Here is a 27,010-nt window from a genome sequence, read left to right on the forward strand (position 1 = left end):
CTTCTGATATCTGAACTAACCCACTTCTGTGATTAAGTTTAATTATTAAAATAATATATTAATACATCATAGTTTAAATCTGACATTATGTCATGGATATTCGTTATATAATTTCTTTTATATTATCATTGTCTGTTTGAATTACCCTCCTTAATGTTAATCAACTGTAACAACTAAATGTACTTATTTTTATAATAACTGAATTATTTTATTATATTGCAAGTTACTCTACCACTACTAAAAGAACTCATATCTGGGAAAATAGTCGGGCCCAGATATGGTGAATTGCATTGCTTGTATATTTTTGGCAATTCATAACGGTCATAATATTTTTCATATTTTTGTTGACCATAATTAATGCTTCATAATCTATAAATGAGTTATTAACCCCTGACAATTTGAGAAATGGTAAAAGGGGAGTGATTTAATATCTTTTTAAAACATTCTTTTACTTTTTTATTTGCTAATTATAACATTACAGTAGATGGCTTGCATAGATCAATGTGATGCTATTGCATTACATTGATCTATATTTTCAATGCTTGATTGCTAAGGGCTTCCAAAAGCGCGATTACATCGCGGAGCTGCAGATGATTCCCCTAGACCCCAAGGATGATTGGCATTTAATGTTTAAATGCTGTGATCACTATTGATCACAGCATCATCAGAATCACCCCAAAAAAAAAAACTGTCAAATCCCCCTAAATCCCCACAAAACTACCTAAAACTCCAAAAGAAAAGCAGCAAAAAAAAAAAAAGCACCCAACTGTGATCTGAATGGAAAAGGACTATTTGCCAGACAATGCTTTTGCTGTATTCATTTAAATGGTACACATGATTATTTTAAAATAATTCAATTGTTTAAAAAGAAATCAGAAAGTATTAGCCAAAAAAAAAAATAACGTTTCATATAAATGTTAAAGGGGTACTCTGCCCCTAGACATCTTATCCCCTATCCAAAGGATAGGGGATAAGATGTCTGATCGCGGGGGTCCAGCCGCTGGGGACCCCCAGAATCTCGGTTGCAGCCCTCCACTGTCATCACGATGCTCCGGCCCCTGGCACGCCCGTCATTACACACAGAGTGAGTTTGCTCTGTGCAGTAATGATAAGATGTCTAGGGGCGAAGTACCTCTTTAAGGCCTTTGGGTGCTGTGGTGTTCAGGTTACAAAAATCCACTGACTTTCTGCAACAGACATTTGTTAAAGTTGCCCCCTTGCCAATACACTATTGTTTCCACTGTGAAGAAATGAGATGCCCTAAGATTAGCATTCTGCTTCTCTGTATAGTCACGGGAAAATGAGTGGCCACCATATTTATGATTAATATTATAAATATGCTCCCCACTTCTTTTGGTAAGGCATCTTTTTGTTTGACTTATGTGGTGTCCCAGAGCAAAACTCCCTTGTCTACCTGCCCTGTCAGGTGGATGACTCTATATCAAGCCCACTCCTGCCACCGCAGCTACATATCTAAATGTATTATGTAATGGCAAATTCCTTTATTGTGTTTCTAACTGTCTAATGTAATTGTATCTTGAATGTCATGTAAAGAGTTAATGATATTTCTTTCTGAGGATGGGTAAGAAACCACATGATCAGTCCAGCCAATCAGGGTCTCCTATGCTGTCTCCAGCATAGTAGTCCAGTCAGTAAAGAGGCGTTTAGTGTTAGACAGGAGAGAAAAAAGTTCAGTTTTGTGTGACCTGTCCAATACCTCATGGGGATAGGCTCAAGATCCAGCTGCTAAATTACTGGATTAAAGGGGTATTCGGGGATCTAAGCTTTTATCCCCTATCCAGAGCATAAAATGTATGATCGCGGGGGAGCCCGCCACTGGGAGGCCCCCCCCCCCCCCCCCGCAATCTCCCTGCAGCACCCACATTGTGTGCGGGGCTGCATCTCCAGTGTCGGAAACTTCCGTGTTTCCGAGACTGGAAACGTGACATTACGTCAGGCCAACAGTCCCCCCCCCCTGTGATGTCACGCCACGCCCCCTCCATTCATGTCTATGGGTTGGGGCATAACAGATATAGCATCCAAAGGAGAAAGGTATTTAGATCATCAGGCCAAATTTGTCCAATCTAGTCCACCAAAATAGAAATTCTTACTGTTAGGCAGCGCAAGTCAGTGTTAGTCCGCTCCCATAAAGTCAACTCTATTCAAGTCAAGCCTAGTGAAGTCAAGTCTATTCGAGACAGTCAAGACTATAAGTCTCAACAATCCACAAGAGCAACTGTAGTCCTTGCTTCATCCACCGTTACAATTGAACATCTGGAGAACTGATCTGTCTGTATTACTTTTCTGCAATTGTTCGAGTAAAGTTACAAGTGGTTACCTAAACCAGGCATTTGAGGAATTCTTTTCCAGGTGCTTGGTGACCAGCAACTGCTTTCCTTGTAGTGTGGTATGTTAAGACTCCTAGTGTCATGAACATTCACTATGGTCACATCACCTTCAAGTCTACAATACACATCATACCCTTACCGTACCACACCTACTTTTTACCATTTTACTGCAACTACTTTTCATATGGGCATCTAATACAATATATTATGTATTTGGTTTTATACTGCGCCATTGGTAAGGGTAAATGTAAGATAAAAGTAATTTTTATTTATAACCGATATATATATATTGTGAGAAGGTGAAGTGTAAGGGAGTTGATGGACGCTATGTGTCACCAAGGCTCCTGGCTTTGGTGAAGTAAGAGCCAGTATTATTCAGTGTCTGTACTGCGATGCAGTTTCACACAAAGACTGTAGTATGGCTGTAAGGTTAATCCGGGACGGCTCTTACTGGGAATGACCAAGTGCAGGGTGGGGGGTCACTCCCCACAATCCAGGCAGTCTTTTGTTGGCCTTAAAGGGGTACTCCAGTGCTTAGACATCTTATCCCCTATCCAAAGGATAGAGGATAAGATGCCTGATCGCGGGAGTCCCGCCGCTGGGGACCCCCGTGATCTTGCACGCGGCACCCCGTTTGTAATCAGTCCCCGGAGCGTGTTCGCTCCAGGTCTGATTACCGGCGACCACAGGGCCGACGGCGTGTGACGTCACGCCTCCGCCCCCGTGTGACGTCACGCTCCGCCCCTCAAAGCAAGCCTATGGGAGGGGGCGTGACAGCTATCCTTTGGATAGGGGATAAGATGTCTAAGCACCGGATAACCCCTTTAAAGCAAGGCTGCTTCACCAGCTGAGGTGGATTTGTTATTTGCAGCTCACAGTGCAAGAGAAAGCTGTGTTCTGGTTGCTCCAAGAGTGGAAGCTGCTGAACAGCCTAGCTGGAGGTTTGGAAAAGTCTTGCTTAGTGCCGCATGGCACGAACTCCGGTGTTAACAAACACCAAGGAAATACAGGTGGACTTTGTTATGTTTCCGTTTGTTCTGCGTTTAAAGACTGTTTTGATTTAAGCTGAGTGTGAATAAAACACTGGACTTAAAAACGCTGTCTCCTTACCTCAATACTGCATCCGCACTGCATCTGCAAGAGAGAGTCATCACATTTGGTGAAGGATGCGGGCAACACAGTGAGGCCTTTCATTTCAGATCCATGTAAGCAGAGGACTACATCAGATTTGGTGGACTACATCATTGACCCACGTTTTTTTTTTTTGTTAAATATTGAGGGCTTGTGGGGAAGCGTTTTCTGGAATAAAAGTTTTTAAAACATGTGCTTTTATTTATTTACTTACTTTACAGGCTTGGTATTTATTTACTGTCTTATAGACACAGTCCATTACTAAGTCGGGGCTTAGTGTTCGCCCCCAAAAAAAGCTAGCGGTAACAACCAATTATTACCTCTGTGCCAGGGGTGTCAGGAAAAGCTGGTACCAACAGGCCCGGCGCATCAAAAATGGCACTCCTGGGCCTAGTCGGTAACAGGCTGGGAAAGACGAGCCTGATAACGTCAGGCTGTTGCTGCTTAGTTGGTATCGGTCTGAGAATGAAAATATGGGGAACGCCACACAGTTTTTGCATAAATAATTAAATTTAATTTTTTTTTATTAATAGTAAACAAAACAAAAAAAACGCGGGTCATCGTTGTAGATCACTGAATACAAAGCAGTCCTCTGCATTCACAGATCTAAAATGAGAAAACAATAATTGGTTAGTGCATTTATGGCACGCTCCCCTGGGGAGAACGCCCATAAAGCAGGGTTTGCAAACAGGGAGTCTCCAGCTACACCCCCCAATTATTTCCATACAGCCTTAGACTGTCTGAGAATATTGTGATTTGTAATTTAGTAACAGCAACATCATGGGAGTTGTAGTTTAGCAACAGCTGGAGACGCCCTGTTTCTAAACTACAACTCCCAGACATCTAAAAGCTGTCTGGGCATGCTGGGAGTTGTAGTTTTGGAACATCCTGGTTGGGAAACACTGCTTCATACAGTGTCGCCCCTTCATACCAGTGTTTCCAAACTAGGGTGCCTCCAGATGTTGCAAAACTACAACTCCGAGCATGCACAGACAACTTAAAGCTGTTAGAGCATGCTGGAAGTTGTAGGTTTGCATCCTCTGGAATTACCTTGGTTGGGGCGACACTGTGTGAAGCAGTGTTTCCTAGCCAGCATGTGGCAAAACTACAAGTCCCAGCATGCACAGACATCTAAAAGTTGTCTGTTCGTGCTGGGAGTTGTAGTTTTGCAACATCCTGGTTAGGAAACACTGGCATGGATGGGCAACACTGCGTGAAGCATTGTTTCCCAACTAGTATGTTCCAAAACTACAAGTCCCAGCATGCCCATACAGCCTTTAGCTGTTTACAAGTGAATGGAGTGCGCTTCATCTACAGCATGCACTCTTACTGAGAGCTGGGGTCCCTTTCAAGAGATCACGGGGGTCCCAGCGATCGGCCCCCCTGCGATCAGCTTTTTTGCCCCTATCCTGTGGATTGAAGATAAGATTTTTGGTGCCTGAATGGCTAGAATGTCAGTGCTAAGATTAGGTGCTATTCAGAAGTCTGGGAAAGCTGTATGCGACAGTCAGACCCTGCAATCATTACTGGGCAATGAGTCATTAGACAGGGTCTAAATGTCATACACAGCTTTCCCAGGCTTCTGAATGGCACATGATCTGACTAGCACTGACACATTTCTTGCCATTCAGTAGCTTAGGAAATTTGTGTGTGACAGCCAGACCCTCTAATGATTCATGGCTCTGTAAAGATTACAGGGTCTGACTATCACACACAGCTTTCCCAGGCTTCCGAATGGCACATGATCTTAGCACTGACATTTCTAGCCATTCAGGTGCCTGGGAAAGCTGTGTGTGAATGCAGCCGATATGCGAAAGTTTCATAACTCCCGAAGTTACGCAAAGAGAATAGCCGTCGGGTTTACGCAGTTTCGTAACTCTCATTAAAGTCAATGGGAGTTATGCAAATTGCGTAACTTTCTCTTCTCAGCTGCTTTCACACACAACTTTCTCAGGTGCCTGAATGGCTAGAATGTCAGTGCTTTGATCATGTGCCATGTCTGCTTGCTCACCAGGGAGTCCGGGACACGTGTCCTGGATCCCCATAAGCATGCGATGGGGAACAGGACACGGGACTATGGGGGCCACACCTGGGGCTATAGCCTCGTTAGACCCCCCTAGCAACACCCCAACCTTCACTAACATATCCACTGACTTAAGATCACCCCACCATGGTCACCACTACCATTACCACTGTCTAATACAGCTATATTGTTACTGAATAAAATCCATTATACAAAAGACCAATATTCCCACATACAATCGCCATATAGAGATGGATAACATTTGTACACAGGATCTGTATACAATATAAGTGATTATATACAGAACCCTATAGAGGTAGATACCAGCTGTACACAGGATCTGTATACCATCTACATGATTATATACAGTGGACCTATAGAGGTAGATACAAGCTGTACACAGAATTAGTATACCATATAAGTAATTATATACAGGACCATATAGATGTAGATACCAGTCAAACACAGGATTTGTATACCATATAGGCGATTACGGTTACATCTAGGGACTTACAATTGACATTTTCTGATCAGCGTCGTCTTCTTTCCTTTACTTCTCTGTCCGTATCGGATTCTTCCAACCAAAACTCATCTCTTTAGCATCTGCAGGACACAAATTTTAGACTCCACATTTTTCCAGTGCCCTCTCCTCCTTTACACAATCTCCTGATTTAAAGGCCCCCAAACTGTTATAATGGCCCCCTTGGTGTCCTGCACCATAAAAAGGCAAATAGCCAAGTAGGTAGCTAACTAGTCAGTTAGGAATTCAGATGTGTAGGAAGGTAGCTATCTAGATACGTAGTTAGGTAATCAGATAGATAGGTAGCCAGGTATGTAGGTAGGTAGACAGGTAGTCAGATAGCTAGGTAGCTAGACATATAGGTAGGTAGCTAGGTATGTACGAAGGTAGCTAGCAAGGTAGTTAGTTAGCTAGGAATGTAGGTTGGTAGGTAGACTCCCCTCTCCCTTTTTGCTAGGTTGGGAAAAAAGGAAAGAAGAAAAACAAAACAGAAATACTTACCTCCTGTCTCACACATTGATAAGCATGACAGCCTGGCCGCATTCTTATTCCTCTGTCATCGTGCCTGCATGAGGGCAGAGGTAATGGTCTCCTGTCAAAGTAAGCCGCAAGTGTGCAGCATTTACTGACAGCTTTCACCTGTATCCGCATGTGGCGACGTGCTGCTGTGTTTGCTGTAGACCTGTATCAGCATTTGCTGTCATGCTGACAGGTGAAAGTGGCACTAGATTGCCTGGGGATCCAGGAAAAGTGTAATAAATTCCCATTAGTGAATGACCCTGGGCTAGACTGGCCCAAGGCTACAGCCCCTATATGACCCCCCCCCACAGTGATGCCACTGAACAGTTTTTTGTACCCTTCAAATGTATACAAAAAATATCATCTGGCAAATATTATTATTCTTATTATTATTTTTTAATAAGGTCATAGTTCAGGCTGGTTGCTTTTTTTCACTGCAATTTTTCTGTGCTTTTTGCTCTCTTTTGGGGTATTCTAATGTTCTTAAAGTCTGACAGAATGTTTCTATATGTATTGCCTTTATTAATGACTGCAGCTGGTGTTTGTATCCAATCGCTTGTAGTTATTTAAGAACAGGTTAATCAGCCCTGATGAAGAAGCGCGCTTGCTCTGTAACGTGTAGGTTTTTTGGTCCTCTGTGTCTGCCATTTTCAGGAACTAGAAAACATACAGGGAACAAATAGGGGCACTCCCTTGTACAGTATCTTCAATACCAATATTAACAAAAGGAATTGATGTGATCAAAGAGTCTAACATCTATGAAAGCATGTTTCTTATAGTAAATGCAATATCCTCAGCAGCTGCCTGGTCCTGGCCGATGATCCTAGGATGATTAGGTGGTGAACTGTATATGAATCCAAAAGGAAACCTGTAGAAAAACTGGCTTGCAAATGGTGCTAGAATGGTAAATGGTAGTGAGCAATCGTTGACCAAAATAAAATAAATAAAACAATTGTATCATTTTTTTATGCTAAAAGTTAACAGACACAGTCTTTTGAGAAGTATCCACTTCTCTTCCTCAGGTCTGTATAAGAATACAATAAAAGTAAACATAATTACATAAATGACGGTGGGAATACCAATAAACTTGGGGTCAAGATGACACGAAAACCAGATGGAGGTCAAAGTGCGGTTGTGCGTTTTTAACAAACACACACATTTTAGACAAAAACTTTACATATACCCCAATATACATTAAACCTTTGCACGCAATGGCTATAACAATGTTAATAATTCAAAGATCTGTGCAGTAAAAACAAAACTAAAGCCAAAACAGATGCACCCGTTGTAATGAATATAAATAACGGGTTAATAAGTTGCAGAATATAAATTATTAAAAAGATAAAATTTTTGCGCTAGTTAAATTGATATAATTGACCCTGTCCGTTATATGTATCTATATACCCCAGAAACAATGCAGTTTAACCTGTTAAGGTCATGGTTGAAAAATTATTTTTTCTGCTGAGGTTTGTTTTTACGCAGTGCACTTTATGGTAAACCTGACATAGTTCATAAGGTTGAAAAAAGACCAGAGTCCATCAAGTTCAACCTATAACCCTAATAAGTCCCTATTGAGTTGAGTTGATCCAGAGGAAGGCAAAAAATCCTCATACTAGAGGTAAAAATTCCTTCCCGACTCCAAATAAGGCAGTCAGCCATGACCACCTCCTCCGGGGAGAGAATTCCACAGTCTCACTGCTCTTACAGTAAAGAACCCCCATCTGTGCTGGTGTAGTAACCTTCTTTACTCTAGACGTAGAGGATGCCCCCCTTGTTATTGATACAGTCCTGGGTATAAATAGATCATGGGAGAGATCTCTGTACTGTCCCCTGATATATTTATACATAGTTATTAGGTCTCCCCTAAGCCTTCTTTTTTCTAAACTAAATAACCCTAATTCTGATAATCTTTACGGGTACTGTAGTCCTTCCATTCCCCGTATTACTCTGGTTGCCCGTCTTTGAAGCTCCACTATATATCTTTCTTTGTACACTGGTGCCCAGTACTGTACACAGAATTCTGTGTGTGGTCTGACTAGTGATTTGCACAGCGGTAGAATTATTTCCTTGTCGTGGGCATCTATGCCCCTATTGATGCACCCCATGATTTTATTAGCCTTGGCAGCAGCTGCCCGACACTGGTCACTACAGCTAAATTTATTGTTAAATAAGACTCCTAAGTCCTTTTCGATGTCAGTCGTCCCAAGTGTTCTCCCATTTAATACATAATCCCAGCCCGGATTTTTCTTCCCCATGTGCAATACCTTACATTTATCAGTGTTGAACCTCATCCTCATCTGCCACTTCCCAGCCCAAACCTCCAACCTATCCAGATCCATTTGTAACAGTGCACTGTCCTCTATAGTGTTTACCGCTTTACAGAGTTTAGTGTCATCTGCAAAAATTGCTACTTTACTATTCAACCCCTCTGCAAGGTCATTAATGAATATATTAAATAGGACAGGACCCAAGATGGACCCCTGTGGTACCCCACTAGTAACAGTCACCCAATCAGAATAAGTACCATTAATAACCACCCTCTGTTTCCTATCATTGAGCCAGTTACTTACCCACTTGCACACTTTCTCCCCCAGCCCAAACCTTCTCATTTTAAGCACTAACCTTTTATATGGAACCGTATCAAATGCTTTGGAAAAATCCAGATATACGACATCCAGCGATTGCCCCTGGTCCAGTCTGGAGCTCACCTCCTCATAAAAGCTGATCAGGTTAGTTTGACAGGATCGATCCCTCATAAATCCATGTAGATACGGGGTCATACATTTATTTTTATCAAGATATTCCAAAATAGCATTTTTTTTAGGATACCCTCAAACAATTTACATACAACTGAGGTTAAACTAACAGGTCTATAATTCCCAGGGTCGCCTTTTGACCCCTTCTTAAATATTGGCACCAAATTTGCCATGCGCCAGTCCTGGGGAACAGTCCCTGTCACTATAGAGTCCCTGAATTTTAAAAATAGGGGTCTGTCTATTACATTACTTAATTACTTTAGAACACGGGGGTGAATGCCATCTGGACCTGGTGATTTGTCTATTTTGATTTTTTGTAGGCGGCACTGTATTTCTTGTTGGGTTAGACAGGTGACCTGTACTAGGGAGTTTAACTTATCATACTGTATTTCACCTGGCATTTCATTTTCCTCAGTGACAGGTTTTCTTTATTATGTGGGTTAATACAGCTAAAATGATACTCATGTTTACATGCTTTCTATTAGTAGGGTACATTCACACAGAAGTGCATTTGCAGCGTATTTGACGCTGCGGATGCGCTGCTGGCACACAGAGTTATTACTGACCAGACCACAGCAATTTCACTTTGTGCTTTGACCTCCATCCTGTCTTTGCTTCATCTTGACTCCGAGAACAGCGGTATTCCCATGGCCTTTCTTAGGGTTATACCTTTTATGTACTTATGTTTATTTCTATTGTATTATACAGACCTGAGGTGACAGAGAGGTGGACACTTTTCGAACTTTTAACACAATAAATTATACCCTTTTTTTATCATGGTTCGTGATTGCTTACTACCACTTACCAGTCCAGAGCCATTTGCAAACCAATTTTCTGCGGGTTTCCTTTTGGATCCATATACATTTTCAAGAACTAGCCTCTTTTTGGCTTTTTATTCACACCAGGTTGAAATGTTGCCTGCCAGGCACTCTCCTGTGCAGTTGGGATTATTTTACCACTCCCCCAAAAGACGTACGAAATGTGGTGGTTGCCTGTGATACCTGTACACACAAGACCAGCAGATAAATACATTTGCAAGGTTACCCATTGGTATGTCAGTAATAGGAGTGTTTGCTGATTCAGAGTGTGTACATTTGTTTGGGTCTCCGCACACTGAAACATCTGCCGGATGTTGAAAGTTGTTTATATTATATATATATATATATATATATATATATATATATATATATACATACATACATATATATATATATACATACACACACACACACACACACACACACACACACACAGAGACCATGAACTGGTACAGTTGGCAGTTCTTTGTATGCATATTTGTGATTGGTGGTCACATAGTATTTCACTATATTAACCCATTGGTGGGTAATTTAGATTAGGGGTGTATTGTGGTACTCCAGCCAATGCTGTATTTGATAACAATGAGTATGGGTCCATATCTGTGAACTCGCTCTATTCATTAGCTAGATTGTTGTACCTAAATACCCACTTCTTCATTCTTTTGTGTAGTATCCTTATGTGCCAGTATTTATTATTATTATTATTATTTTTAATTTACAGTCCCCACAATAATGGTTTATTTCTACACAGAGCACTTGACATTTTCAGTTTATTCTGTACAGTCAATATGATTTCAACACTATCCAGTTTATTTAGGTTTTGTTTTATCTTATTACTTAAAATTTTCTTCATTACTTTTTGTAAGAAAAGCAGTATGCTCAAAGGAAATCAGTAGTAGCACTAAACCTGTCACACAGACGCTGGTGCTGCTGATTAAAACGGTACTCACATTATCCAGATTTGCCCAGCCGTTCCGCTGCAAATTGTGTTTTTCAATTTATGCTAATGAGGGCCTTGGGGCAAGCACGGAGCTCCAATTCGAGCTTGGGGCACGCTGACATCTTCGCTGGGCGGCCGCTCCACCAGGCTCATCAATATACGTAACCCCCCCTCCCTGCTCCTTTGCCCGTGTTAGTGTACGGCGCATGTGCCGCTTACTGTGTACTCCCGGAAGTGGCATTCCCCTTGGCTTCTTACTTATCAAAGATGGCTGGGGTAGTGAAACCGAGGAGAATGTCACTTCCGGGAGTACACAGTAAGCGGCGCATGCGCCGTACACTAACACGGGTGAAGGAGCAGGGAGGGGGGTTATGAATATTGATGAGCCGGGCGTAGCGGCCGCCAGGTAAAGATGATGTCAGCATGTCACAAGCTTGAATCGGAGCTCCACCTGTGCCCCAAGGCCCTCAATAGCATAAATAGAAAAATGCAATTTGCTGCAGAATGGCTGGGCGAATCTGGACAATGTGAGTACCGTTGTAATCAGCATCACTCGCACTACAAGCCTGTGCGACAGGTTTAGTGTGGGTGATACTACTGGAAGATTTCCTTTAAAATTTAGTACTTTGGCTCCTATAACTATTTTACTGTTCCATTAATATTTTTGCACCACATTTTTATCTATAGCATTTTTGTTTTGATCACATTCTTTATTTGGAAAATGGGAAAAAGGTAAAATTTTAGGCAAGGAAAGAGTTCATTTATATGTTAATCAACATTTTCAATTTATGTATTCACACTGTTCACTGTTTCTGCAGTTTTTCTGTACGTCATATCTTTTCGTCCATTTTTAAATAGCTTAAATTGAGGCTCAAAAATGGTGTGGTAGTATAGCCTAAGACTATAAAGAACCCATAATTTTTACAGGCAAAAAAGTCTGAATATTTTTGAGGTTTTTGAAGCTGTTTTACAAACCAAAAATGGCTTACAAATTTTGTGAGAACATATAAGACACTTTAAAAAGCATATTTATAAGAAAATAATGTAAAGGATACATCCATAAGGGAAACAATGTTCTGGCATGAAAGAATGCTCAGTTCCTTAACTTTAATATTCTTTGCTGAAAATAAACACAAAAAGAAAACATACATTACATGTAATAGGTTCGCTTTGGTCAGCCTATTCTGCTGCCATATTGCACAAAAAAAACGCAAAACAATAGAATATCGGCTTCTGCCTCATGACCTCTTCTTATGGGAAGAATTCATTTATGACTGAAAACTTAGAAATCAGAATTAGGCTAGGTTTCCAAAGAAAACCGTCAACACTCTTGCACAGCGTTTTTGCTACAATTTGGGGCTCACTGGCAGCTTTCCCAAATCGCAGCATGCTGAGACTTTGGCATTTTTTTAAAAGCAAAAACACCATAGTTTCAGTTTGTTCTGAGGTAAGTAGTGATGCATAGCATCACTACTTACCTCTGCCACCATACAGTACCCAGCGCTGCATAGCGCAATGCTGGATATTGTCCCTACTGCTATTGGGGCTAAGCTGTATACCTCCTGCCCAGCAACAATATACAGTAAACCAGCAATATAGATGTCGGCTTTACTGTAATCCTGCTGAGCAGCGCTAGGTAAATCCTTAGGGAGGTTATAAAGTATATAGCCAACTATAGATCACTGTATTCTGTATATACAATGAAGACACGATCACTTACCACGCTTGTTCCTGCTTTGGACTTATCTTGTGTATCCTCGCTTCTAGTGATGACATCAATAGAGGTGGAGCTACAACAGACTTTCACAGTCAGGAATGAGGGTGGTAAGTATATGTTTTTAGCATACTTTTTTGTTTTAAAAAGGTATGTTAAAGGCTGTCTGGGAATGTTGGCGGTTGGGATTTAGCAACACCTGGAGGTTCCCTGTTTGAGAACACACTGGTTTATGAGTGCTCTTCCCATAGTGCATAGAGGATAGTGCCTTAAAGGAGAACTCCAGAATATAAAAATTGTCCTCCATACTGCCGGCAGAAAAAAAATAAAGATGTACATACCTTCCTTCACTCCCCCGGGGCCTACGGTAACCGGCTACGGTCTCCACCACGATCCTCTTCCTGGTTGCTGGTGGTCGGCGAGTCATACTGCGCTCAGCCAATCACCAGCCGCAGTGAAGTCCCGGCGATAGGTTGAGCGGCAGTGTGATAACGCTTCAAGACACAAAATTCTTCACTACACCGGAACCTGCTGCCGGGGCTGAAAATGTCACACTGCTGCTCAGCCTATCGCCGGCCGAGTCAGGACTTCACTGCGGCCGGTGATTGGCTGAGGGCAGTATGACTCGCCAACCACCGGCAACCAGGAAGAGGATTGTGGCGGAGACCGGAGCCGGTTACCGGAGGCCCCAGGGGAGCGAAGGAAGGTATGTACATTTTTATTTTTTTTCTGCCGGCAGTATGGAGGACAATTTTTATATTCTGGAGTTCTCCTTTAAATATACAAACACATTTTTTGCATGTTTTTTTCTTCTTGTTTAAGATACGTGTATGCTGAGGACTCCATTGGATTTGATGACGACTTTAATGACCAGCATTTTCTTATTTTTAAGGTGTGGGAGAGTGTTTGTTTTTTAATTTTTTTATATTTTTTTCCTGTTTATTAAGTTTTTTACTTACATTTTTAGGCTCAGTAGTCAAAGCTGTCTTACGGACGAAATGCATTACTAAGCAAATGCTAAGTGTTCGCCCCAAACGCAGCTAGCTCTAACCCTGAATTATTACCCTAGCACCCATCGCCACAGGGGTATCAAGAAGAGCCGATACCAACAGGTCAGAGCTTGAAAAACGGTACTCCTGGGCCTAGGTGGTAACAAGCTGGCATTTTTTAGGATGGGAAGGGCCAATAACAATGGTCCTTGCCCACCCTGGTAACATCAGGCTGTGGCTGCTTGGTTGGTATCTGGCTGAGAATTAAAATATGAGAAATCCCACACTTTTTAAATGTATTAATTAAAGGGGCATTCCGGCGCTAAGACATCTTATCCCCTCTCCAAAGGATAGGGGATAAGATGCCTGATCGCGGGTGTCCCGCCGCTGGGGACCCCCGTGATCTTGCACGCAGCACCCAGTTACCATCAGTCCCCAGAGCATGTTCGCTCCGGGTCTGATGACTGGCGATCACGGGGTCGGAGCATTGTGACATCACGGCTCCGCCCCGTGTGACATCACGCTCCGCCCCCTCAATGCAAGCCTATGGGTGGGGGTGTGACCGCAAATACTGATGTTACAAGGGTGAGTGAGGGACCACCATTATTATTGGCTCTCACCAGCCTAAATAACGTCAGCTTCTTACTTTCAAAGCTCAAGAGCACCATTTTTAACCCTAATGGCTTGTTGGTTTTGGCTCTTCCTGATACCCTTGTGGCAATGGGTACCGGGGTAATATTTGGGAGTTTGCAATAGCTGTTTTTGGGGCTAACGTTAAGCCCTGGCTTAAAGGGGTTATCCAGGAAAAAACTTTTTTTTTATATATCAACTGGCTCCAGAAAGTTAAACAGATTTGTAAATTACTTTATTAAAAAATCTTAATCCTTTCAGTACTTATGAGCTTCTAAAGTTAAGGTTGTTCTTTTCTGTCTAAGTGCTCTCTGATGACACGTGTCTCGGGAACCGCCCAGTTTACATAGTTACATAGTTAGTACGGTCGAAAAAAGACATATGTCCATCAAGTTCAACCAGGGAATTAAGGGGTAGGGGTGTGGCGCGATATTGGGGAAGGGATGAGATTTTATATTTCTTCATAAGCATTAATCTTATTTTGTTCCAGGAATGTATCTAATCCTGTTTTAAAGCTGTTAATTGTTCCTGCTGTGACCAGTTCCTGAGGTAGACCGTTCCATAAATTCACAGTCCTCACGGTAAAGAAGGCGTGTCGCCCCTTGAGACTAAACTTTTTTTTCTCCAGACGGAGGGAGTGCCCCCTCGTCCTTTGGGGGGGTTTAACCTGGAACAGTTTTTCTCCATATTTTTTGTATGGGCCATTAATATACTTATATACGTTTATCATATCCCCCCTTAAACGTCTCTTCTCAAGACTAAACAATTGTAACTCCTTTAATCGCTCCTCATAGCTAAGATGTTCCATGCCCCATATTAGTTTAGTCGCGCGTCTCTGCACCCTTTCCAACTCCGCAGTGTCCCTTTTATGGACAGGTGACCAAAACTGAACAGCATATTCCAGGTGAGGCCGTACCAATGCTTTATAAAGGGGGAGTATTATGTCCCTGTCCCTTGAGTCCATGCCTCTTTTGATACATGACAATATCCTGCCGGCTTTGGAAGCAGCAGCCTGACGTTTAGTTTAGAAGAGGTTTTCTATGGGGATTTTCTTCTAAACTGGGTGGTTCCCGAGACACGTCTATTAGACGGAATACTAAGCCTGAAAATTCAGGTAAAAACACAACACAAGGAAAATATATTATTTAAAAAAAATCCTCCAAAGCACTCTTTAAACATTTAAAAAAAAAAATGCTGGTCAACCACAAAGTCCTCAGCATACATATATTTCAAATGAGACAAAAAAAAAAAAAACACACAAAAAGGGTACATTTTGAGCGCTCACTACACAACAGACCAAAGCAGGAAAAAGGGTGGTAAGTGATCGTATATATAGTATACAGCCATCTATGGATACTCAGCAGTGTTAGTTAAGTCATCCTTTGCCTGGCTGGTGCATATCACAGACACAGACACAGACACAGTACCACTGGCAGAGGTAAGTAGTGATGCTGTGGTAAAAAGAAAAAGATTGGTGTACTCTATCTGAATTTGGATCTGGGAAACTAAGTCTAATGAGTGACCCCTTCTGCACAAAAGTAGAACTAATAATGAAAATTGTGGATAGACTAGTTCTAGGATTATTGGGAATCAATAAATATATATAAATATAGTGAAAGATATAATATGGATAAAATAGATGAAAATAAAAATTGATTAATAAAAAAATATAGGTGGATATTAATATAAGAAAAAGTATGAACGCAATACAAATTATAAGTATGTACTAAATGTATATGGCTAAAGAATAATTAAATGAAAATCAAGTTAAGCACAAAAAATAGCTGGAAATAAAATTTAGCACAAAAATTGTAATAAATAGCTAATAAAAGTAAATATAAATAATGAATAAAACAACAAAAATAAATATAATAATGGTAATTAGATGACACATATAGATGTAGAGGAGAAAAGAGGGAGGTGAAGGGTGAAGAAAGAATATATTAGGGAAGAAAAGGTCAGTTTTTGCTCAAAATACAATGTATTTATATACTGTAAATAAAAATAAAACATACAGGGGGAGATTTATCAAAACCTGTGCAGAGGAAAAGTTGCTGAGTTGCCCATAGCAACCAATCAGATCGCTTCTTTCATTTTGCAAAGACCTTTTCAAAAATTAAAGAAGAAATGTGATTGGTTGCCATGGGCAACTGGTCAGCTTTTTCTCTGCACTGGTTTTTATCTCCCACAGGGCCCTGGTGGAGACTACCTAAAATAATTGATTATAAATAAATAATAGATTAATACATTTTTTAAGACAGTGAACCCCCTTTGTAAAAATTATTAGACTAAAAATAGGATCAATGAATTGTTTCAGATCAATCTGTAGGAAAAATAACAATGTATCCTGTATAGGAAAAAAATTTGCAGAAATTAAAGCAGTGTCTTTTGCTATATTGAAACTGTAATAGTGTTTCTGCCAACTAGTTCTTTATTGATGCACACTGTGTGTGCCATAGTAGCGCACGCGCAATAAGTCCATCAGAAAAATTTTATCTAAATCATATAACTGCAGTTGAGAGGGGTACCTAAGGTGGGTTCCCTGCTGCACCCCCCTGCAGCAGCCCCAGCACAGAAGCACAAGACCGCTGTTTAAACAGCATTTTCCACAGGCAACTGCAACCCAATACTTACTGCCACCTGTCCTCTTCTCCTCGTATGAGCAGAGGCTCTGATGACAGAGGCTGTCTGGGCATGCTGGGAGTTGTAGTTTTGCACCAATTGGAGGCTCCCTGTTCAGAAAGACGCTCTCCCCAGCGGAGAGTGCCAAAAACGTACTACCAATTTTTTGTGTTTTTTTCCCCTTCTCATTTCAGATCCATGTATGCACAGGATTACGGCGAATAAACTGGATTTTTTCTTTTAACCAAATGGTTAACGAGTGTGTGGGGGAGTATTTGTAAAAATAAAATAAAGTTTCCAATGTGTGTTTTTTTTTTATAGAATTTTCAGGCTTAGTAGTGGAAGCCGTCTTATTGACGGAATTCATTACTAAGCCGGGGCTTAGCGTTAGAGCCAAAAACAGCTAGCGCTAACCCCCAATTATTACCCCGGTACCCACCGCCACAGGGGTGACGGGAAGAGCCGGTACCAACAGGCCCAGAGCATAAAAAATGGTGCTCCTGGGCCTAGGCAGTAACAGGTTGGCATTATTTACTCTGGGGAGGGCCAGTAACAATGTCCTCGCCCACCCTGGTAATTTCAGGCTGTTGCTGCTTGGTTGGTATTGTGCTGATAATGAAAATACGGGGAACCCTATGCATTTTTTTTTAATTATAAATAAATAAGTAAAAAACATATTGGGTTCCCAGTATTTTCATTCTCGGTGCAATACCAAGCAGCAACAGCCTGACGTTACCAGGGTGGGCGAGGACAATTGTTACTGGCCCTCCCCAGCCTAAATAACGCCAGCCTGTTACCGCCTAGGCCCGGGAGCTCCATTTTTGACGCTCTGGGCCTTCCCGGCACCCCTGTGGCTGTGGGTACCGGGGTAATAATTGGGGGTTAGCACTAAGCCCTGGCTTAGTAATTGATTCAGTCAATAAAACGGCTTCCACTACTAAGCCTGAAAATTCTATAAAAAAAAAAAAACACGTTGGAAAATTATTTTATTTAAAAAAAAATACTCCCCCACAGCCCTCGTTAACCATTTTATTAAAAGAAAAAAATCCAGTTCATCCGCCGTAATCCATCGAATCTGCCGTAATTCTCTGCATACACGGATCTGAAACGGGAAGAAAGGAAAAAATAACACATAATACAGTGCCCATAATGCAATGTCTTCCTAAACAGGGAGCCTCCAATTGGTGCAAAACTACAACTCCCAGCATGCCCAGACAGTCTTTGGCTCCCTGTCCTGGAGGAGACTGCCAGAAGGGTCTGTTCACAGTATACAAAAAGGACAATGTGAACAGAGCCTTAGACTAACCAGCCTGGCTCTTGTCTGAAGATCTGCCCCTAATAAAGTCATCACTATAGGGCGGAGCTTGGAGGGTTGACCTTCCAAGTCAGTATAAAAACGTTACTTGGTGTCTGGAAATATATGCGATGATTAAGGGTCTTTGACCCGAAAAGCGTTGGTGTGAAGGGAACCTCTTTCCAAGTTGTTACCCGATTGTGATATCGCCTGATGCACTTCCCTACCTGCCTTTTCTATGGATTTTCAGTGGACTTTTAATAAATATCAATAAACTCCAGATTTTAATGTGCTGGCTTTTTGTCTATTGTGAGATTAGATTGTTTTTTCCATAGAGAAACATGGAGGGAGGGAGGGCGGGGGGGGGGGGTTTGGCCACGGCGTCATGCTGCAGCCAGCACGCCTCCTGCATGGGAGAGCCGGGGATCGCGGGAGTTTCCAGCGTTCAGACCCCCCCCCCCCGTGATCAGACACTTATATTTGCCCCCCCCCCCCCCCCGATCAGACACTTATTGGCTTATGCCTCATGACTTAAGTTTAATTTACTGCAAATTTACTTTAAATAGGTACCCCTGTGGAAAACATTCTTTTTAAATTAACTGGTGCCAGAAAGTTAAACATATTTGTAAATTACTTCCAGTACTTATCAGCTGCTCTATGCTCCAGAGGAAGTTCTTTTCTTTTTTAATTTATTTTCTGTCTGACCACAGTACTCTCTGCTGACACCTCTGTCCATGTCAGGAACTGTCTGGAGCAGGATAGGTTTGCTATGGGGATTTTCTTGTACTCTGGACAGTTCCTGACATGGACAGAGGTGTCAGCAGAGAGCACTGTGGTCAGACAGAAAAAGAAATTTCAGAAGAAAAGAACTTCCTCTGGAGCATACAGCAGCTGATAAGTACTGGAAGGAATAAGATATTTAAATAGAAGTCATTTATAAATATGTTTAACTTTCTGGCACCAGTTGATTTAAAAAAATAAAAAATTTTTGTTTCCACAGGAGTACATATTTAACCCCTTAAGGACCAGGCCATTTTACACCTTAGGACCAGAGCGTTTTTTGCACATCTGACCACTGTCACTTTAAACATTAATAACTCTGGAATGCTTTTAGTTATCATTCTGATTTCGAGACAGTTTTTTCGTGACATATTCTACTTTAACATAGTGGTAAAATTTTATGGTAACTTGCATCCTTTCTTGGTGAAAAATCCCCAAATTTGATGAAAAATTTAAAAATTTTGCATTTTTCTAACTTTGAAGCTTTCTGCTTGTAAGGAAAATGGATATTCCAAATATTTTTTTTTTTATTCACATTTCCAATATGTCTACTTTATGTATGCATCATAAAATTGACGTGTTTTTAATTTTGGAAGACACCAGAGGGCTTCAAAGTTCAGCAGCAATTTTCCAATTTGTCACAACATTTTGAAACTCGCTTTTTTCAGGGACCAGTTCAGGTTTGAAGTGGATTTGAAGGGTCTTCATATTAGAAATACCCCACAAATGACCCCATTATAAAAACGACACCCCCCAAAGTATTCAAAATGACAATCAGTAAGCGTTTTAACCCTTTAGGTGTTTCACAGGAATAGCAGCAAAGTGAAGGAGAAAATTCACAATCTTCATTTTTTACACTCGCATGTTCTTGTAAACCCAATTTTTATAAGAGGTAAAAAAAGAAAATGTATACTTATATTTGTAGCCCAATTTCTCTCGAGTAAGGACATACCTCATATGTCTATGTAAATTGTTCGGCGGGCGCAGTAGAGGGCTCAGTAGCAAATGAGCGACAAGGGGATTTTGGAGAGTACGTTTTTCAGAAATGGTTTTTGGGGGGCATGTTGCATTTAGGAAGCCCCTATGGTGCCAGAACAGAAAAAAAAAACACATGGCATACCATTTTGGAAACTAGACCCCTTGGGGAACGTAACAAGGAATAAAGTGAGCCTCAATACCCCACAGGTGTTTCACGACATTTGCATATGTAAAAAAGAAAAAAAAAATTTTTCACTAAAATGTGTGTTTCCCCCCAAATTTCCCATTTTGCAAGGGTTAATAGCAGAAAATACCCCCCAAAATTTGTAACCCCCATCTCTTTGAGTATGGAGGTACCCCATAAGTTTGCCTGAAGTGCACTATGGGCGAACTACAATGCTCAGAAGAGAAGGAGTGATATTTGGCTTTTTGAGAGCAAATTTTGCTCGGGGGGCATGTCGCATTTAGGAAGCCCCTATGGTGCCAGAACAGCAAAAAAAAAAAAAAAAAAAACCATGGCATACCATTTTGGAAACTAGACCCCTTGAGGAACGTAACAAGGAATAAAGTGAGCCTTAAGACCCCAGAGGGGTTTCACGACTTTTGCATATGTAAAAATATTATATATTTTTTTTCACTAAAATGTGTGTTTCCCCCCAAATTTCACAGTTTTGCAAGGGTTAATAGCAGAAAATACCCCCAAAATTTGTAACCCCATCTCTTCTGAGTATGGAGGTACCCCATAAGTTGACCTGAAGTGCACTACGGGTGAACTACAATGCTCAGAAGAGGAGGAGCACCATTGAGCTTTTGGAAAGAGAATTCGTTTGTAATGGTAGTCAGGGGCCATGTGCATTTACAAAACCCCCGGTGGTGCCAGAACAGTGGACCCCCCCACATGTGACCCTATTTTGGAAACTACAGCCCTCACAGAATTTAATAAGTGGTGCAGTGAGCATTTACACCCCACTGGCGTTTGACAGATCTTTGGAACAGTGGGCTGTGCAAATGGAAAATTAAATTTTTCATTTTCACGGATCACTGTTCCAAAAATCTGTCAGACACCTGTGGGGCGTAAATGCTCACTGTACCCCTTATTACATTACATGAGGGGTGTAGTTTCCAAAATGGGGTCACATATGGGGGGGGGTCCATTGTTCTGGTACCATGGGGGCTTTGTAAACACAAGTGGCCTTAATTTCTGGACAAATTTTCTCTTCAAAATCGCAATGGCGCTCCTTCTCTTCTGAGCATTGTAGTGCACCCATAGAGCACTTTACATCCACATATGGGGTATGTTCTTACTCAGAAGAAATGGGGTTACAAATTTTGGGGGGCTTTTTTTATTTTCCTTTGTGAAAATGAAAAATTTAGGGTGACACCAGCATTTTAGTGAAAAAAATTATTTTTTTTCATTTTCCCATCCAACTTTAATGAAAATTTGTGGGGTGTTTAGGCTCACTATACCCCTTGTTACGTTCCGTGAGGGGTGTCGTTTCCAAAATGGGGTCACATGTGGGTATTAATTTTTTTGGGTTTATGTCAGAACCGCTGTAAAATCAGCCACCCCTGTGCAAATCACCAATTTAGGCCTCAAATGTACATGGTGCGCTCTCACTCCTGAGCCTTGTTGTGCGTCCGCAGGCCTAGGCGGTAACAGGCTGGCGTTATTTAGGCTGGGGAGGGCCAGTAACAATTGTCCTCGCCCACCCTGGTAACGTCAGGCTGTTGCTGCTTGGTATTGCACCGAGAATGAAAATACTGGGAACCCAATATGTTTTTTACTTTTTTATTTATAATAAAAAAAAAACGCATAGGGTTCCCCGTATTTTCATTATCAGCACAATACATATGGGGTATTTCCGTACTCAGGAGAAATTGCGTTACAAATTTTGGGGGTCTTTTTTTCCTTTTACCGCCCGTAAAAATAAAAAGTAAAGGACAACACCAGCATGTTAGTGTAAAAAAAATTTTTTTTTTTTTTTACACTAACAGGCTGGTGTAGACCACAACTTTTCTTTTTCATAAGGGGTAAAAGGATAAAAAGTCCCCAAAATTAGTAGTGCAATTTCTCCTGAGTACGGAGATACCCCATATGTGGCACTAAACTGTTTCCTTGAAATACGACAGGGCTCTGAAGTGAGAGAGCGCCATGCGCACTTGAGGACTAAATTATGGATTGCACAGGGGTGGACATAGGGGTATTCTACACCAGTGATTACCAAACAGGGTGCCTCCAGCTGTTGCTAAACTCCCAGCATGCCTGGACAGTCAGTGGCTGTCCGGAAATGCTGTGAGTTGTTGTTTTGCAACAGCTGGAGGCTATGTTTTGGAAACACTGCCGTACAATACGTTTTTTATTTTTATTGAGGGGACAGTGTAAAGGGTGGTATATGTAGTGTTTTACCCTTTATTATGTATTAGTGTAGTGTAGTGTTTTTAGAGTACGTTCACACTGGCGGAGGTTTACAGTGAATTTACCGCTAGGAGATTGCGCTGCGGCGAAAAATTTGCTGCAGCTCATACTTGAAGCAGAAAACTTACTGTAAACCCGCCAGTGTGAATGTACCCTGTACGTTCACATGGGGGGGGGGGGGGGGGTCAAACCTCCAGCTATTTCAAAACTACAACTCCAAGCATGTACTGACAGACCGTGCATGCTGGGAGTTGTATTTTTGAAACAGCTGGAGGCACACTGGTTGGAAAACCTTCAGTTAGGTTCTGCACAAACTGCTGTGTGGGCATGCTGGGAGTTGTAGTTTTGCAAGATCTGGAGGTGCACAGTATAGAGATCACTGTGCAGTGGTCTCAAACTGTAGACCTCCAGCTGTTGCAAAACTGCAACTCCCAGCAAGCCTAAACAGCTCTCTGGGCATGCTGGGAGTTGTAGTTTTGCAACATCTGGAGGATTACAGTTTAGAGACCACTAGAGCTCTTCTGAGTGTTGCTGTGTAAGAGTGGGCGTGAAAAAACAGTGATTATCTGTTGTGCGGAGTGAATCTGTGGAGTGGGTGTGACTGCCTATAGTCCATATTCATATTTTGGGTAAGTCTTTCTCGCTTGCACATAGTGGGATAACAGTTTAACCCCTTAAGGACTCAGCCCATTTTGGCCTTAACCCCTTAAGGACCGAGCCATTTTATACCTTAAGGACCGGAGCGTTTTTTGCAATTCTGACCACTGTCACTTTAAACATTAATAACTCTGGGATGCTTTTAGTTATCATTCTGATTTCGAGATTGTTTTTTCGTGACATATTCTACTTTAACTTAGTGGTAAAATTTTATGGTAACTTGCATCCTTTCTTGGTGAAAAATCCCAAAATTTGATGAAAAAAATGAAAATTTTGCATTTTTCTAACTTTGAAGCTCTCTGCTTGTCAGGAAAATGGATATTCAAAATATATTTTTTTTGGGTTCACATATACAATATGTCTACTTTATGTTTGCATCATAAAATTTATGAGTTTTTACTTTTGGAAGACACCATAGGGCTTCAAAGTTCAGCAGCAATTTTGAAATTTTTCACAAAATTTTCAAACTCACTATTTTTCAGGGACCAGTTCAGTTTTGAAGTGGATTTGAAGGGTCTTCATATTAGAAATACCCCATAAAAGACCCCATTATAAAAACTACACCCCCTAAAGTATTCAAAAAAACATTCAGTAAGTGTATTAACCCTTTAGGTGTTTCACAGAAATAGTAGCAAAGTGAAGGAGAAAATTCAAAATCTTCATTTTTTACACTCGCATGTTCTTGTAGACCCAATTTTTGAATTTTTGCAAGGGATAAAAAGGAGAAAATTTTTACTTGTATTTGAAACCCAATTTCTCTCGAGTAAGCACATACCTCATATGTCTATGTTAATTGTCCGGCGGGCGCAGTAGAAGGCTCAGAAGGGAAGGAGCGACAAATGGTTTTTGGGGGGCATGCCGCATTTAGGAAGCCCCTATGGTGCCAGGACAGCAAAAAAAAAAAAACACATGGCATACCATTTTGGAAACTAGACCCCTCAGGGAACGTAACAAGGGGTAAAGTGAACCTTAATACCCTACAGGTGATTCACGACTTTTGCATATGTAAAAAAAAAATATATTTTTTTTACCTAAAATGCTTGGTTTCCCAAAAATTTTACATTTTTAAAAAGGGTAATAGCAGAAAATACCCCCCAAAATTTGAAGCCCAATTTCTCCCGATACAGAAAACACCTTGCATGGGGGTGAAAAGTTCTCTGCTGGCGCACTACAGGTCTCAGAAGAGAAGGAGTCACATTTGGCTTTTTGAAAGCAAATTTTGCTCTGGGGGCATGCCGCATTTAGGAAGCCCCTATGGTGCCAGAACAGCAAAAAAAAAAAACACATGGCATACCATTTTGGAAACTAGACCCCTCGGGGAACGTAACAAGGGGTAACGTGAACCTTAATGCCCTACAGGTGTTTCACAACTTTTGCATATGTAAAAAAAAAAATTTTTTTTTTACCTAAAATGCTTGTTTTCCCAAAATGTTTACATTTTTAAAAAGGGTAATAGCGGAAAATACCCCCCAAAATTTGAAGCCCAATTTCTCCCGATTCAGAAAACACCCCATATGGGGGTGAAAAGTGCTCTGCTGGCGCACTACAGGTCTCAGAAGAGAAGGAGTAACATTTGGCTTTTTGAAAGCAAATTTTGCTCTGGGGGCATGCCGCATTTAGGAAGCCCCTATGGTGCCAGGACAGCAAAAAAAAAAACATGGCATACCATTTTGGAAACTAGACCCCTCGGGGAACGTAACAAGGGGTAATTTGAACCTTAATACCCTACAGGTGTTTCACGACTTTTGCATATGTAAAAAAATATATATTTTTTTTACCTAAAATGCTTGTTTTCCCAAAAATTTTACATTTTTTAAAAGGGTAATAGCAGAAAATACCCCCCAAAATTTGAAGCCCAATTTCTCCCGAGTACGGCGATACTCCATATGTGGCCCTAAACTGTTGCCTTGAAATACGACAGGGCTCCAAAGTGAGAGCGCCATGCGCATTTGAGGCCTAAATTAGGGACTTGCATAGGGGTGGACATAGGGGTATTCTACGCCAGTGATTCCCAAACAGGGTGCCTCCAGCTGTTGTAAAACTCCCAGCATGCCTGGACAGTCAACGGCTATCTGGCAATACTGGGAGTAGTTGTTTTGCAACAGCTGGAGGCTCCGTTTTGGAAACAGTGGCGTACCAGACGTTTTTCATTTTTATTGGGGAGGGGGGTTGTATAGGGGTATGTGTATATGTAGTGTTTTTTACTTTTTATTTTATTTTGTGTTAGTGTAGTGTAGTGTTTTTAGGGTACAGTCGCACGGGCGGGGGTTCACAGTAGTTTCTCGCTGGCAGTTTGAGCTACGGCAGAAAATTTGACGCAGCTCAAACTTGCAGCCGGATACTTACTGTAATCCTCCGCCCATGTGAGTGTACCCTGTACATTCACATTGGGGGGGGGGGGGGGGGGGGAAATACCTCCAGCTGTTGCAAAACTACAACTCCCAGCATGTACGGTCTATCAGTGCATGCTGGGAGTTGTAGTTTTGCAACCGCTGGAGGCTCCGTTTTGGAAACAGTGGCGTACCAGACGTTCTTCATTTTTATTGGGGAGGGGGGCTGTGTAGGGGTATGTGTATATGTAGTGTTTTTTACTTTTATTTTATTGTGTGTTAGTGTAGTGTAGTGTTTTTAGGGTACAGTCGCACGGGCGGGGGGTTCACAGTAGTTTCTCGCTGGCAGTTTGAGCTGCGGCAGAAATTTTGCCGCACCTCAAACTTGCAGCCGGATACTTACTGTAATCCTCCGCCTATGTGAGTGTACCCTGTACATTCACATTGGGGGGGGGGGGGGCATCCAGCTGTTGCAAAACTACAACTCCCAGCATGTACGGTCTATCAGTGCATGCTGGGAGTTGTAGTTTTGCAACAGCTGGAGGCACACTGGTTGTGAAACACCGAGTTTGGTAATAAAACTCAGTGTTTTGCAACCAGTGTGCCTTCAGCTGTTGCAAAAGCTACAACCCCCAGCATGTACGGACAGCGGAAGGGCATGCTGGGTGTTGTAGTTATGCAACAGCTGGAGGCATACTACTTTGGCTGGGGATGCTGGGGATTGTAGTTATGCAACAGCTGGAGACACACTGGTTTGCTACTTAACTCAGTGTGCCTTCAGCTGTTGCAAAACTACAACTCTCAGCAGTCACCGACAGCCAACGGGCATGCTGGGAGTTGTAGTTATGCAACACTACAACTCCCAGCATGCACTTTAGCTGATTGTGCAAGCTGGGAGTTGTAGTTACACAACAGCTGAAGGTACACTTTTCCATAGAAAGAATGTGCCTCCAGCTGTTGCAAAACTACAAGTCCCAGCATGCCCATAAGAGTTGTGGTGGTCTGCCTCCTGCTGTTGCATAACTACAGCTCCCAGCATGCCCTTTTTGCATGCTGGGAGCTGTTGCTAAGCAACAGCAGGAGGCTGTCACTCACCTCCAACGATCCAGCCGCACAGGTCAGTCCCTCGTCGTCTCCGCCGCTGCTCCTGGGGCCCCGATCCCAACAGGGGCGCCGGGGATCGGGGTCCCCAGCACCCGGGGTGCACGTCCCGCACCCGCTCACGTCCTCCGGAAGAGGGGCGGAGCGGGTTGCGGGAGTGACACCCGCAGCAGGCGCCCTGATTGGTCGGCCGGTAATCCGGCCGACGAATCAGGGCGATCGTGAGGTGGCACCAGTGCCACCTCACCCCTGCTGGCTCTGGCTGTTCGGGGCCGTCTCTGACGGCCCCGATCAGCCAATAATTCCGGGTCACCGGGTCACTGGAGACCCGATTGACCCGGAAGCCGCTGCAGATCGCTGGACTGAATTGTCCAGCGATCTGCGGCCATCGCCGACATGGGAGGTCATAATGACCCCCCTGGGCGATATGCCCCGATGCCTGCT

General features: G+C 42.1%; 1 protein-coding gene across 1 annotated transcript in view; it reads right to left on the reverse strand.

The window, feature by feature from the left end:
* Positions 1–27,010, reverse strand: part of CAPN9 (calpain 9) — a gene marked incomplete at its 5' end in the record, with an annotated part of 376,282 nt that overhangs the window by 40,651 nt on the left and 308,621 nt on the right. The window contains one exon of the mRNA XM_056566855.1: positions 12,111–12,175. Coding sequence (XP_056422830.1) covers positions 12,111–12,175 — 65 coding nt within the window. The remainder of the gene's footprint in view (positions 1–12,110; positions 12,176–27,010) is intronic.

Source organism: Hyla sarda, chromosome 3 (genome assembly GCF_029499605.1).
Source record: "Hyla sarda isolate aHylSar1 chromosome 3, aHylSar1.hap1, whole genome shotgun sequence".
Taxonomy (NCBI): domain Eukaryota; kingdom Metazoa; phylum Chordata; class Amphibia; order Anura; family Hylidae; genus Hyla; species Hyla sarda.